Source organism: Ranitomeya variabilis, chromosome 4, assembly GCF_051348905.1.
Source record: "Ranitomeya variabilis isolate aRanVar5 chromosome 4, aRanVar5.hap1, whole genome shotgun sequence".
Lineage (NCBI taxonomy): Eukaryota > Metazoa > Chordata > Amphibia > Anura > Dendrobatidae > Ranitomeya > Ranitomeya variabilis.
Window position 1 is genome coordinate 415,427,052 of NC_135235.1, and position 15,380 is coordinate 415,442,431.

General features: G+C 45.4%; 1 protein-coding gene across 2 annotated transcripts; it reads right to left on the reverse strand.

Annotated features, from left to right (window-relative positions):
- Window positions 1-6,511: 6,511 nt before the first annotated feature.
- Window positions 6,512-15,359, reverse strand: LOC143765020 (uncharacterized). 2 transcript variants are annotated; one of them, XM_077251238.1, is made up of 2 exons: window positions 15,222-15,359; window positions 6,512-10,029 (listed from the first exon to the last, which is right to left on the reverse strand). In XM_077251238.1, exon 2 carries the CDS (start codon window positions 10,026-10,028, stop codon window positions 7,725-7,727), a length of 2,304 nt encoding a protein of 767 aa, XP_077107353.1. In that variant the 5' UTR covers window position 10,029; window positions 15,222-15,359; the 3' UTR covers window positions 6,512-7,724. The 2 variants fall into 2 exon arrangements, with proteins under 2 accessions (XP_077107353.1, XP_077107354.1); XM_077251239.1 differs by having other exon boundaries at window positions 15,239-15,325.
- Between the last annotated feature and the right edge of the window lie 21 nt (window positions 15,360-15,380).

Consider the following 15,380-nt stretch of genomic DNA (forward strand, 5'->3'; position numbering starts at 1 on the left):
AAGGCACTAACTGGAGTACCTCATAAAAACATTAAGAAACTGTATTTGTGGAGCTTCTACACTTTTAAAGGCTTTGCACATAATGACTGTTAAAACCAAGCACAGGCGCTCAGTGCATCCTTGGCACTGCCAAATATTTAAGTGCACCTTCCCACCTACTTGTTTTCCTTCTCACAAAATTAGAATATCATCAAAAAGTTAATTTATTTCTGTTCTTTAATACAAAAAGTGAAACTCATTATTTGGAGTCATAGTGATCTACTTCATGTGTTTATGGCTTTCACTTTCATGTGTTTATGGTTTTGTGGCTAACCCCTCCTTGTGGAGTGTGTCAATGACTGCCTTCTGGACATCTGTCAAGTAAGCAGTCTTCCCCCATGATTGTGGAGCCTACTGAAACAGACTAAGAAAAAACAGCAACAAAAGGCAGAGATTCTTACCTGCCTAGGCCTCCAAACAAATGCACTAACAGGATGCAGTGGACCCATGTGGTTAAAATGGAAAAAACACAGGTGCAGCATAACCGATGAGGCAGCCACTCACCAGCTACCAAACTAATGGAGGGGGTGGCTGCTTGGCACATTGCTGCACATAAAAACTTGTTTGTGGCACTGTTCACACAATGGAGATGCACAGCATCCAGGCAGGCCTAGTAGTGACACCCTTCTATTAGATCAGGCGGGCCTGCCCAGCGCTATCCAAATGCACCCCATGTGCACAGACACCACAGTTTACAAGTAAAAAATGGGCCCAACTAAGGTCGGTTTCACACATCACGTGTGCCGCATCAGTACCATACGGATGGCCGCCGTGGAAGAAGCTTTACAGTAAGCGCTGTTCCCCGGCGGCAGGTGCTGAAGCCGGCTCTCATCATTCTCCCCTGCTCAGCCGGCAAGCAGAGGAGAATGATGAGTGTTATATTAAAGTCCGAACGACAGCAGGTGAGGGCTTTTGGGACTCTTACCCCCATTATCTGGCACCTGCTGCCGCTAGTAACAGTGACGGTAGGTGCAGATGATTGGAGTATTCCACAGCCGCCTGCTGCAATCTAAGGAAATGAATGAAAAACTTGACGTGGGTTCCCCCTTATTTTCTTAACCAACCAAACAAAACTCACAGGTGGGGGCTGCAACCCTCAGCTTCTGCAAGGTTGGTTATCAGGAATAGATGGGTCCCCATGCTGTTTTTTTAATTATTTAAATAATTTTTAAAAAACGTCATGGGGTCCCCCCATTTTTGACAACCAGCCTTGCTAAAGCTCACAGCTGGGGGCTGGTATTCTCAGGCTGGTAAGGGGCCATTGATATAGGCCCCCCCCAGCCTAAAAACAGCAGCCCGCAGCTGCCCAGAAAAGGCGCGTCCATTAGATGCGCCTTTTCTGGTGCTTTACCCTGCTCTTCCCACATGTCCTGTAGCGGTGGCAAGTGGGGCAATATTTGTGGGGTTGATGTCACCTTTCTTAGGTATCTTACAGATGCCTCTCCATTACTATCTATTGCTAATCCTATAGTTGTATTGTTTGTAAATAAAGACACAGCCAGAATAAAATCCTTAACTTGAAAAAATTACACAGACTGCTTTAATGTTCTAAATTAAACCGCACTTACTGCATCGCCTGATTCCCCGATGCCCTCAATCTTCTGTAATAAAAGTAAAATAATAAACCAACATTATACCATACCTGTCCATCGTTGTCCCACACTATAATCCATGTCATGTAGCAAGTGTTCCCGTGCGGTCAGCGGGCGTGTCAAAACTACGTATCCGCATACATTCGCATGTCCTGCGTACCCAATGTTAAAGATAGGTATGCAGGACGCATGCTGAAGTAGGTGGGGCTTAACGGAGGAAGTACAAATCCCTCCGAAAAGCCCCCAAATGCTAATGTGTACCCGGCCTAGGCCATGTTAGAGATAAGTACCAATAAAAACAAATGAGTGACATCACCCTCCACTCCCCTACAGCCCCAACATGCAGCCCCATGCATGTGAAATCAACCCCTTCCCTGCACAGCCCAGCCGAGCACATGCAGCCACACGCAAGTAATATCACCAACTACCCCGAGCAACAGCCCATCATACAGCCCTACACGACTGACAATACAATCATTCACCACGCAGAACCACAGTATGCAGCATCATGCAATTGACTTTATCCCCTTTGCAGCCTCTCAGTATGCAACTCCACGCAGCAGTCATGCAGCAGTCATGCATCAGTCCCCCAGCTCCATGAAAGTAACATCACCACCATCCTCGCACAGCCCCCCACGAGTGATATCACTCCCTTCCCTACACAGCCCCCAACATGCATCGCTATACGAGTAATATCAACCCCTTCTCCCTATGCGAGTGACATTACCCCTTCACTATGCAGCCCCATGTGAGTCGCATCACTCCCTTCACCATTCAGCCTCACAAGAGTGAGTCCAAACAGCCCCTTGCCGTCGACCTAGCCCCCTTCTCCTAACAGGCCCTCGTTGTCATCCCCCATCCTTCTCAGCACAGCCCCATATCATCCCTTCCTTTTCAACAAAGCCCCATATCATCCCCCCACATTCTCAGCACAGCCTCATATCATCCCCCCTCCTCAGCACAGCCCCGTATCATCTCCCCACCTCCTCAGCACAGCCCCGTATCATCTCCCCACCTTCTCAGCAGAGCCCCGTATCATTCCCCGTCCATCTCAGCACAGCCCCGTATCATCCCCCCTCCTTCTCAGCACAGCCCCGTATCCCCACCCCTCCGCAGCACAGCCCTGTATCATCATCCCCCTCCTCAGCACAGCCCCGTATCATTGCCCCCCCTTCTCAGCACAGTCCCGTATCATCCCCCACCTTGTCAGCAGAGCCCCGTATCATTCCCCGTCCTTCTCAGCACAGCCCCATATCATCCCCCCTCCTCAGCACAGCCCCGTATCATCGTCCCCCTCAGCACAGCCCCGTATCTCCCCTCCTCAGCACAGCCCCATATCATCGTCTCCCGCCTTCTCAGCACAGCCCAGTATCATCGTCCCCCCTCCTTCTCAGCACAGCCCCGTATCATCCCCTCCTCCTCAGCACAGCCCCGTATCATCATCCCCTCCTCCTCAGCACAGCCCCGTATCATCCCCCCTCTCTCAGCACAGCCCCGTATCATTGTCCCCCGTCCTCAGCACCGCCCCATATCATCGTCCCCCCTCCTTCTCAGCAGTCCCGTATCATTCCCCCTCCTCAGCACATCCCCGTATCATCCCCCACCTTCTCAGCAGAGCCCCGTATCATTCCCCGTCCTTCTCAGCACAGCCAAGTATCATAATCCCCCCCTCCTTCTCAGCACAGCCCTGTATCATCGTCCCCCTCCTTCTCAGCACAACCCCATATCATCGTCCCCCTCCTCAGCACAGCCCCGTATTGTCGTCCCCCCTCCTCAGCACGGCCCCGTATCATCGTCCCCCCTCCTCAGCACAGCCCCGTATCATCGTCCCCCCTCCTTCTCAGCACAGTCCCGTATCATCCCCCTCCTCAGCACAGCCCCGTATCATCCTACCTTCTCAGCAGAGCCCCGTATCATTCCCCCTCCTCAGCACAGCCCCGTGTCTTCATCCCCCCTCCACAGTACAGCCCCGTATCATCCCCCCCTCCTTCTCAGCACAGCCTCGTATCATCGTCCCCCTCCTCAGCACAGCCCCGTATCATCGTCCCCCTCCTTATCACAGCCCCGTATCATCATCCCCCCTCCTCAGCACAGCCCCATATCATCCCCCCCCTCCTCAGCACAGCCCTGTATCATCTCCATGCTACGCTAGACACTCCTCACTACTGCTCTCCTGGCTGTGGGTTACCACTGTCGCAAGTGCACAGCTGTGGCCGGGTTTCAGTCTACAACCCTCATCTGCAGACACTGGAATGTATTCACAGTAGTGCCTGCTGGCAGACCCCGGAGCTCCGCGGGAACTGTACAGATGTTGGGAATCGTAGTATATTGAGTGTACAGATAGACGAGCTAGGCATAGAAGTTAAGATATTTTATTGCCTCACAGGACACTAAACATCTCTCGAACTGTTCAAAAACAGTTAATTTTCATAAAAATATTACAAAACAGGCAACATTAGAGGGCTATCCCAAAACAACCATGAAGACATCAATAGGCAGCTGGCACCTCAAGACATAATAACTTAGCCTTTTTTTTTTTTCTTTTTTTCTTTTTTATACAATGGGGCGCAAGTGCACGTTTGTCACCACCTTTCATTTGTGATCAGAACCAGCATTTAATCACTTATGGTTTCGTGATGGTCCTATGGCCAGATCTTCACTTTAACCAGCAAATAGGCAATATAGTGGGAACCCTAGCAGGACCTACCAACTAACTCTCAGAAGACAGCAAAAACAGACTAAAAAGTACAGCAAATTTTATTGGAATCAAATATATATTAAATGCCAAGTAGCATAAAAAGGGAGACAAGTATGGCCCAGTTGGACAAAATCAGGCTTCACAGTCAAAATACCTTGGTTAGGTACAAAATATATACACATATACACATACATACAGACCAAAAGTTTGGACACACCTCATTCAAAGATTTTTCTGTAGTTTCACGACTACGAAAATTATACATTCACACTGAAGGCATCAAAACTATGAATTAACACATGTGGAATTATATACTTAACAACGTGTGGTATGAAAAAAAAAAAAGTGTTAAATTACCGTAGGTCTTATATTCTAGGTTCTTCAAAGTAGCCACCTTTTGCTCTGATTACTGCTTTGCACACTCTTGGCATTCTCTTGATGAGCTTCAAGAGGTAGTCACCAGAAATGGTTTTCACTTCACAGGTGTGCCCTGTCAGGTTTAGTAAGTGGGATTTCTTGCCTTATAAATGGGGTTGGGACCATCAGTTGTGTTGTGCAGAAGTCTGGTGGATACACAGCTGATAGTCCTACTGAATAGACTGTTAGAATTTGTATTATGGCAAGAAAATAGCAGCTAAGTAAAGAAAAACAAGTGGCCATCATTACTTTAAGAAATGAAAGTCAGTCCGAAAAATTGGGAAAACTTTGAAAGTGTCCCCAAGTGCAGTTGCAAAAACCATCAAGCGCTACAAAGAAACTGGCTCACACGAGGACCGCCCTAGGAAAGGAAGACCAAGAGTCACCTCTGCTTCTGAGGATAAGTGTATCCGAGTCACCAGCCTCAAATCACAGGTTAACAGCAGCTCAGATTAGAGACCAGGTCAATGCCACACAGAGTTCTAGCAGCAGACACATCTCTACAACAACTGTTAAGAAAAGACTTTGTGCAGCAGGCCTTCATGGTAAAATAGCTGCTAGGAAACCAATGCTAAGGACAGGCAACAAGCAGAAGAGACTTGTTTGGGCTAAAGAACAGAAGGAATGGACATTAGACCAGTGGAAATCTGTGCTTTGGTCTGATGAGTCCAAATTTGAGATCTTTGGTTCCAACCACCGTGTCTTTGTGCGACGCAGAAAAGGTGAACGGATGGACTCTACATGCCTGGTTCCCACCGTGAAGCATGGAGGAGGAGGTGTGGGGGTGCTTTGCTGGTGACACTGTTGGGGATTTATTCAAAATTGAAGGCATACTGAACCAGCATGGCTTCCACAGCATCTTGCAGCGGCATGCTATTCCATCCGGTTTGCGTTTAGTTGGACCATCATTTATTTTTCAACAGGACAATGACCCCAAACACACCTCCAGGCTGTGTAAGGGCTATTTGACCAAGAAGGAGAGTGATGGGGTCACAGTCACCAGACCTGAACCCAATTGAGATCCTTTGGTGTGAGCTGGACCGCAGAGAGAAGGCAAAAGTGCCAACAAATGCTAAGCATCTCTGGGAACTCCTTCAAGACTCTTGGAAGACCATTTCCAGTGACTACCTCTTGAAGCTTATCAAGAGAATGCCAAGAGTGTGCAAAGCAGTAATCAAAGCAAAAGGTGGCTACTTTGAAGAACCTAGAATATAAGACATATTTTCAGTTGTTTTACAATTTTTTGTTAAGTATATAATTCCACGTGTTAATTCATAGTTTTGATGCCTTCAGTGTGAATGTACAATTTTGATAGTCATGAAAATACAGAAAAATCTTTGAATGAGAAGGTGTGAAGGACGATGAGAAGGACGGTCCCTCATCTCACCTTACCATAGTCCGGACCCATAACTAGGTGTATCGTACACAGGAGCTACCTCCCGATGTAGGGGCTCCCCCATTTTGAAAAAATCCCACAACTCTTACATTTTCCCCTGATGAATCTCCCATATGGGAGAGGAAACGCGTAGGGACGTTTACACGGTTATGGTGGGTACAACTTATTAGCCTGACTTGGGGACTGCCCTTGTCAGGGCGGGAGCACTACAGGGGCAGTATAGAGACTTTTTTCCCCCTCCCCCTTAACATATACGGATGCTCCCGTGAAGGAAACTACATATTTGGTGAGATAAAACCATTTTTTTACTGAGCACTGGTTACATGAGCACTTTTTTGCACTTTATCACTTCATTGTTTTGTATTATCCATTGGTCTTTTAGATATTTATTATTAAAGGTTATGTTTGGCTCTTGTTTAGCCCTTTATTTCCTCATTCTATATCGAGCTACATAGCCATTTGATGTGTTTTCATATACTGTACTATATCTAGCACAACCTCGTTTTATTTCTGTTTGTTTGCATGGCTATCTATATCCTTTAGGATAGATATATTTCTGGGCACACATACTACAGAAGTGGACATACTATTGGCTGCATCGACGCCCAAAAGATACGGGTGCCCCCCACTACCACCTCCAAAAGCAGCATCTTCTGCCACAGAAATTACTGGACTGCACAGGGGCCCTCTGTTTATGTCAGCCCTTGAAGACATGAAAATAAAAATGTATAAATATATTTTTATTGAATCTTCAAGGTCTGCATTTGTCCACCTTGGCCATAGTGGTTTCCCTGTTATCCTGCTTGATGCTTTATACATTCTTTTATAATAATATTTGCTGTACTTTTATAGATATTTAGGCCTTTTTTTCTCTCTTTTGTGACTTGGTGGGCAGAGCATTACTTTAATCAGATTTTACTGAAAGGGAACCTGTCACGTGAGAAAATGCTATCAACCTGCAGAGGTAGGGTTAATCTGTATGTTAACAGCTTTCAGAACCTGCCCGACACCCATACCTAGAACCCCGCTGATGAAATTAAGTCTATCCCTCACCTGACAGAAATCGGCGTTTAGTCACTGCAGTAACCTCGCCCCAGCACTGACTGACAGCCGGCTCAGCATTAGGGCCGGATGTCAGTCAGTGCTAGGGTGCAGGTACAGCTGCCGCTCTCTATACACAGAGCAGTGACTGAAACCGTGCCCGCGTCATCCCCGTGACTAAAACCCAAATTCTGCCGGGAAGAATAAAAGTTAGAGCCCTGCTGCCGGGAGGAAACTAAGTGCGGGCACTGGGCAGGTTCTGAACACCATTAACCCCATATCTACAGGTTAATAGCATTTTTTCACATGACAGGTTCCCTTTAAAAGTTGCGGAGCTTCTTTTGGGAAACCTGATTAGAAATGTTATCTGTATATTTTGTACAAAATATATATATATATATATATGTATAAAAAAAATATCAAAAGAAACTCTGGAATTCTTTCAATATATTGAAAAAAGAAAGCAAATGAACGTAGCAACAAAATAGTATCTAGATTGGCATGTGGTCCACGTTCATTGGTTAATCAGAAGCCATCTCATTCATGTACACCCAAAGCTTCTCTTTCCATCTGCCAGTTCCAGAACATCCTTCATCATCTCCAATAAGAAACCTTGGTTGCTTGGCTCATAGACCGCACACATGAACTGCTGTTTTCTATCTCTGCTACAGACAGCCAGATGTCTTCGTGTTGCAGATCTTATCGTGGCTTTTCGGACTACGTGTTGGACTCGGTGAATGCTGTAATTGTGATGTAGACCTGCTAATCGAATCCTAGCCTTCACACTGTCCTTGATGAAGTCACCTTTCTTTGGACGGTACTTTGAAATTGCGCTGTGGTACATTTCGATGTCACCTGGGTGACAGTAGGTGAAGAGGCGCTTTAGGTCAGTCTGCAACCTTGGATTTAGCACAATTGCTCGAAGGGAGTTGTGGGCAGCACTTCCCCAGCGAAGCCATTTCCTCCGCCTCTGTGATTTCTCGTCGGGGTCGTGCTCACAGTGGTGGTACAGTTTGTTGTTGGACCAAGAGTGCTCATTTGTGGTATGGTTTATCAACGAGTTCCACTTTTCGAGAAGAAGTTCTGGATTGTTATCGCACGTGCTAGCCGACCACCACAAGTGATCTCGAACAGCGCTCACCCATGCACTCAGGTCAGCACAATATTTTTTTTTGCTCGCAGACAGAACCTTTGCCCCTATGGATCTGGCCACATGCCACACATCAAACTGGTGTATCATACTGTTACAATCATTTTTGATCAGCTTCCTAATGCCAGCACATTTATCAGTACACACAATCTTAATGACAATTTTTTTTTTCTGAAGTTTTTCCAAGGCTTTCTGAAAGGCTTCTTTCTCCAAGTGGGCAGAAGAAATGCCTGGCCTCATCTGCTCAACCTGAAAATTAAGTATTTTTTTAGTTGATGCATCCATTAGGGTGTACAGACAATATCTGGCATTGCGACCTGGGGCGTCACACTGTCCATCGCCAACTATACATATGGAAGAGTTGCCCAAAGCTGACAGATTTTTGGCCTGGTCCTTCTTCCAATAGTGTTGCACTGTTGGGAAGATATATTTCCTTTGATATTTGTGGTAGGTGGATTTTCTAATGCATTCAAGGCCCATAAAGTAGAACAAATTGTGCACCTGCCTAAAGGTGGAACCACTGAATAAAATGGACGCTGAAAGCGCGAGATTCCCTACAGGCATGCTGCCTTTTTTGGGTTGACTTTCCCATAAATGTGTCCGGTGGTTGTCTGCACAGGTGACATGTACACTAACAAAAGTTCCCACTATTTTTTTAAAGATTTTGATAATAGGCTTTCCACAGGGGCCAGGCCACTTGCAGGACACCATATTTATCAGGGCATCGAGACACGATTCAGAAACAATAAATTTTCTTTCGGTCATGAAAGTTCCATTCATATCATCTGGATTCACACTTACGCCTCGTTTCTGGAGGGCATCATACGTTTCCGTTAATGTTGAAGCTTCCACTAAATCTGAGGCTTTACATGTGGGTTTCAGCTCTTTTTGGCAACTGGAAGTCTGTTGTGATCCAACACTATGACTTTTTTCTGCCACAGTATTCTGCGCACTGATTCCTTTTTCTACTGGAGGGGACGGTGTAGTCTTTGTGGTGCGGGTGGATGGGCGAGAATCATGAGGTGGTGCCACATTGACACCTGGTGTGTGCGCTTTTGCATTGGAAACAGTATTGATATTTGGTGTTTTGCCATCACTAGTTTTAAGTTTCATTTTTTTCCTGTTAAAGGGCAAATTACACTGCGTTTTTTTGCGATAGGTCTTTATTTTATGTTCCACAGCAACTGCCCTGGTGTTCATTTTGGGATCAGTTTGTGTAGACCTGTCCCACTTTACAATGACCGACTCTGTGTTAACCCCAACGGAGACAGCTTTTGGTATACGCAGTGACTGTTGACCACAATGTTCGCAAAAACCAAGTGGTGCCAAGTGACCATCTCTGTCCACTTTGCGTCTTTTTCGAGCAGGAATTTTTCCATTGGGCCCCAAACTACTAGCTGGAAAACTGGGATATTGAAAAATGGTGGGGACAGCATCCTTCCTCAGAATCTTCCGCCAACCATCCAAATGTGTGTAACATTCAGGAGCAAAGTGCTTGGAGCATAGTCTGTAGCTGTCAGTTTTTTTACCCTCATAAACCTTATTTACAAACTCGTCCAGATCTCCAAAGTCTTGTCCTGTCTGAACCAGCCATGCCTTTATCATGTTCTTGTCTTTTGGAAAAACGTGAACGATGACTCCATGCTCTTTTTGGCGACCGCCTGATGGACATCCATTCACAATGCAAACAGGCATACTGCAAAAGAAAAAAAACATAATTTAAGATATATGAAATAGTCCTCAAGAAAATAAGTATTAAAGGGATCAGCCTGATGTAGGGACAGAGACCCCGATTCCAGAGATGTATCACTTTCTGGGCTGCTTTTTGCAGATCTGCTCTAGCAGATCTCCGAATGCTGAGCTCTGCGTAACCCTCCCCACTGATTGACAGCTTCCTGTGTACATCGTGCATAGGTAGAAAGCTGGTTAGTGAGGGGTATACAGGGCCTTATAAATGTGGAGGACTAACTAGCACCAGGTTTACTAGTCCTCTTGTCCATCTCTTGCTGCTAAAACAGTGATTTGTTGTTTTTTTTTTCAAAAGCACAGCAAGTAGCCCAGTGACACATGACTGGAATCAGGGTCTCTGCCCCTACATTATGATGCCCTCAGATTAGGTGGCAAAAATCTGATAACAGATTTCCATTAAATTTAAGCCACTCTCTGCCAAACAGCTAAATTGTCACTACAACTGCTTCTAGAAAAGCTAGGTCACAACTAATACATTCGCCAATACAGCTGGTCACTTCGCTTTCCCAGACAGCCAAGAGGCAAAATGTCAAGGGCAAGAGGAATTTTTTGCTGTATACCTGTCAGAATACCAGAACTGTATAAATCTAATACATCTGCTGTAATAATTACACAACATTTTTTTACCTCCTTAATGACCAGTGACATACATTTTCGGCATATATCATTAAGCAGAGTATGAAGCCGGCTCAGAAACGTGACCCGGCTTTATTTGCAGCAAATGCTGGCTGTGTTGCATAGCGGACATCTGCCTGTAATTTAATTGCAGCAATCAGAGATTGCAACAGTTTAACTATTTAAATGATGCTGTCAATCTCTGACAGTGGCATTTAAGTTACTTCAATTCCAATGCATATGCACCACCTCTCAACGGTCCCCTGCTAAGCGATAGCAGGCAACTGATGGATTACCATCCTCCAGCTGGGGGGCTGGAGAAGCCCCCCAGAATTGCCATGTTAGTCTTCCCTAGAAGCTCAGCCTCAGGCATGAACCGGCAGAACCAGCCACATGGCAGAGCTTCAATTTCACTATATATTGCAATGTTGTGTTAGTATAAGTGATCAAGTGTCCGCAAATACAAGTCAATAAAAAGGACTAAAAATAAAAACTAAATAAAAAGTTTAAAAACCACTCCCCTTTTCCTCAAAATATAGAAATGACAACAAGCATATTTAAAGGGAACCTGTCACCCCCAAAATCGAAGATGAGCTAAGTCCACCCGCATCAGGGGCTTATCTACAGCATTCTGTAATGCTGCGGTCCGGTCCGATGGGCGTCGCGGTCTGGTCTGGCGCCTCCCATCTTCTTACGATGACGTCCTCTTCTTGTCTTCATGCTCCGGCGCAGGCGTACTTTGTCTGTTGAGGGCAGAGCAAAGTACTGCAGTGTGCAGGCGCTGGGAAAGGTCAGAGAGGCCCGGCGCCTGCGCACTGCAGTACTTTGCTCTGCCCTCAACAGGGAAGAGAAGTACGCCTGCGCAGGAGCATGAAGACAAGAAGAGGACGTCATCGTAAGAAGATGGGAGGCCCCGGACCGGATCGCGACACCCATCGGATCGGACCGCCCGCATGAGTATAATCTAACCTCTTTTTCTTATCTTTCAGGATACATCGGAGGCTTATCTACAGCATTAGGGTATGTGCACACGTCAGGATTTCTTGCAGAAATCTTCCTGACAAAAACCGGACATTTCTGCCAGAAATCCGCATGTGTTTTTTTCGCATTTTTTCATGCGTTTTTGACGCGTTTTTTCCCAAATGCATAGAATTGCGGGAAAAACCGCAAAATTAATGAACATGCTGGTTTTTTTACCGCGATGCGTTTTCATGGAAAGAAACGCACCATGTGCACAAAACATGCAGAATGCATTCTAAGTGATAGGATGTATAATGTTTGCGTTTTTAATGAGTTTTTATAGCGTTTTTATCGCGAAAAAAACGCGAAAAAACCTGAACGTGTGCACATACCCTTACAGAATGCTGTAGATAAGCCCCTGATGCCGCTGGCCGCAGCTCATCTTTGATTTTGGAGGTGACCGGTTCCCTTTAAATACTGTTATGTGCAATAAAAGGCCAATCAAAATATGAACCGTACATTAAAAGCTATAAAAAAGAAAAAAAAAATTGTAACACTAGAATTGCTATTTAATCTGTAACCACACTTCCCTAAGATATGTAATAAAGAGCAATCAAAATGTCTTATGTACCTCAAAATTATATAAATCAAAAATGTCCACATAAGTCACAAAAACAAACTCTAATCGATGGAAGAACAAATTGCAGGTCTCAAAGAAGAATACTTATATCCCCCCCAAGTTTCAGAAATGTTTTTACCTACCATTAAAATAGAAAAAAAAACTAAATATACGGTATTTGTTATTGCCATAATCATACTGACCTGGAGAATCATGTTGCCATGTAATTTTTATGACACAATGAACACTGAAAAAAAAAATCACCCAAAAAAAACAATGGCGGAATTGCACTTTTTTTGCAATGTCACTAGACTTAGATATTTTTTTTAATCATTTTCCAGTACATAGTACAGTAAAATAAATAAATACAAATCCTGGGTCCGAGTATATAAACACAAAAGATTTTCAGGTGGGCTGAAAAAGTGCTTGATCAAGGTTAAATCGAATGAACATATGCACTGAAATGTAAAAACAACTTGCTGTGCATATGAGCAATCTCTTTATAGCTTCATTTAACCATTTATAAATACACAAAGTGGTTAAAAGAAGTGACCTGACAAATCTTAAGGTGGGTCTAGATTGTTAGTAAAGAGAAGAAAAAAAAAAAAAAAAAACAGGCCACATTTCCTGAAGTGTCTTCTGCTTTAAAGGGAATGCGTCATCAAAACATTTTTTTTTTTTCAACAATTGAAGAAACAAACTCTGGGGTAAGCAGAATGCCTAAAAGACGTAGTGTGCACATACCCTGAGGGGTTCATATTGAAACCTATGTGAAATGAGCTCATCAACAGATCATACATATGTGGCCAAGGTGGAGAGGTTTGATGCAGTGAGAATACGGCAGTCTGCTCCTCCTGCGTTATAACAAGCAGATACAAGGAGGACACCGCAGTCTACTCCTCCTGTGCAATAACATGCAGATACAAGGACACCACAGTCTACTCCTCCTGCGCTATAACAAGCATATACAAGGAGGACACCGCAGTCTACTCCTCCTGTGCAATAACATGCAGATACAAGGACACCACAGTCTACTCCTCCTGCGCTATAACAAACATATACAAGGAGGACACCGCAGTCTACTCCTCCTGTGCAATAACAAACATATACAAGGACACCACAGTCTACTCCTCCTGCGCTATAACTAGCAGATACAAGGGGACACCGCAGTCTACTCCTCCTGCGCTATAACAAGCATATACAAGGAGGACACCGCAGTCTACTCCTCCTGTGCAATAACATGCAGATACAAGGACACCACAGTCTACTCCTCCTGCGCTATAACAAACATATACAAGGAGGACACCGCAGTCTACTCCTCCTGTGCAATAACATGCAGATACAAGGACACCACAGTCTACTCCTCCTGCGCTATAACAAACATATACAAGGAGGACACCACAGTCTACTCCTCCTGCGCTATAACTAGCAGATACAAGGGGACACCGCAGTCTACTCCTCCTGCGCTATAACAAGCATATACAAGGAGGACACCGCAGTCTATAACAAGCAGATACAAGGAGGACACCACAGTCTACTCCTCCTGTGCTATAACTAGCAGATACAAAGAGGACACCGCAGTCTACTCCTCCTGTGCTATAACAAGCAGATACAAGGAGGACACCACAGTCTACTCCTCCTGTGCTATAACTAGCAGATACAAAGAGGACACCGCAGTCTACTCCTCCTGTGCTATAACAAGCAGATACAAGGAGGACACCACAGTCTACTCCTCCTGTGCTATAACTAGCAGATACAAAGAGGACACCGCAGTCTACTCCTCCTGTGCTATAACAAGCAGATACAAGGAGGACACCACAGTCTACTCCTCCTGTGCTATAACTAGCAGATACAAAGAGGACACCGCAGTCTACTCCTCCTGTGCTATAACAAGCATATACAAGGAGGACACCGCAGTCTACTCCTCCTGTGCAACAACAAGCAGATACAAGGGGACACCAAGTCTACTCCTCCTGCGCTATAACAAGCAGATACAAGGGGACACCACAGTCTACTCCTCCTGTGCAATAACATGCAGATACAAGGACACCACAGTCTACTCCTCCTGCGCTATAACAAGCATATACAAGGAGGACACCGCAGTCTACTCCTCCTGTGCAATAACATGCAGATACAAGGACACCACAGTCTACTCCTCCTGCGCTATAACAAACATATACAAGGAGGACACCGCAGTCTACTCCTCCTGTGCAATAACAAACATATACAAGGAGGACACCACAGTCTACTCCTCCTGCGCTATAACTAGCAGATACAAGGGGACACCGCAGTCTACTCCTCCTGCGCTATAACAAGCATATACAAGGAGGACACCGCAGTCTACTCCTCCTGTGCAATAACATGCAGATACAAGGACACCACAGTCTACTCCTCCTGCGCTATAACAAACATATACAAGGAGGACACCGCAGTCTACTCCTCCTGTGCAATAACATGCAGATACAAGGACACCACAGTCTACTCCTCCTGCGCTATAACAAACATATACAAGGAGGACACCACAGTCTACTCCTCCTGCGCTATAACTAGCAGATACAAGGGGACACCGCAGTCTACTCCTCCTGCGCTATAACAAGCAGATACAAGGAGGACACCACAGTCTACTCCTCCTGTGCTATAACTAGCAGATACAAAGAGGACACCGCAGTCTACTCCTCCTGTGCTATAACAAACATATACAAGGAGGACACCGCAGTCTACTCCTCCTGTGCAATAACAAGCAGATACAAGGGGACACCACAGTCTACTCCTCCTGTGCTATAACAAGCAGATACAAGGGGACACCACAGTCTACTCCTCCTGTGCTATAACAAGCAGATGCAAGGGGACACCACAGTTTACTCCTCCTGCATTGTACCCGCAGACAACACCCGCTCCGCCATTTGCTTCCCATACAGTATAATTAACAGTATTACTGTCGTTACCTGTAGTACTTCCTCACCGTGTCGACTCCTAACTTGTTACCCGGAAGTTAACGTTCTTCCATCATTGTGTGATGACGTCACTTCCGCAGTAGCCCCCGCCCTTGAGGCTGCTCCGCGCTCCCGGAGAAGCAGTGCCCAGTGCAGGGGTCCGTGTGTTAC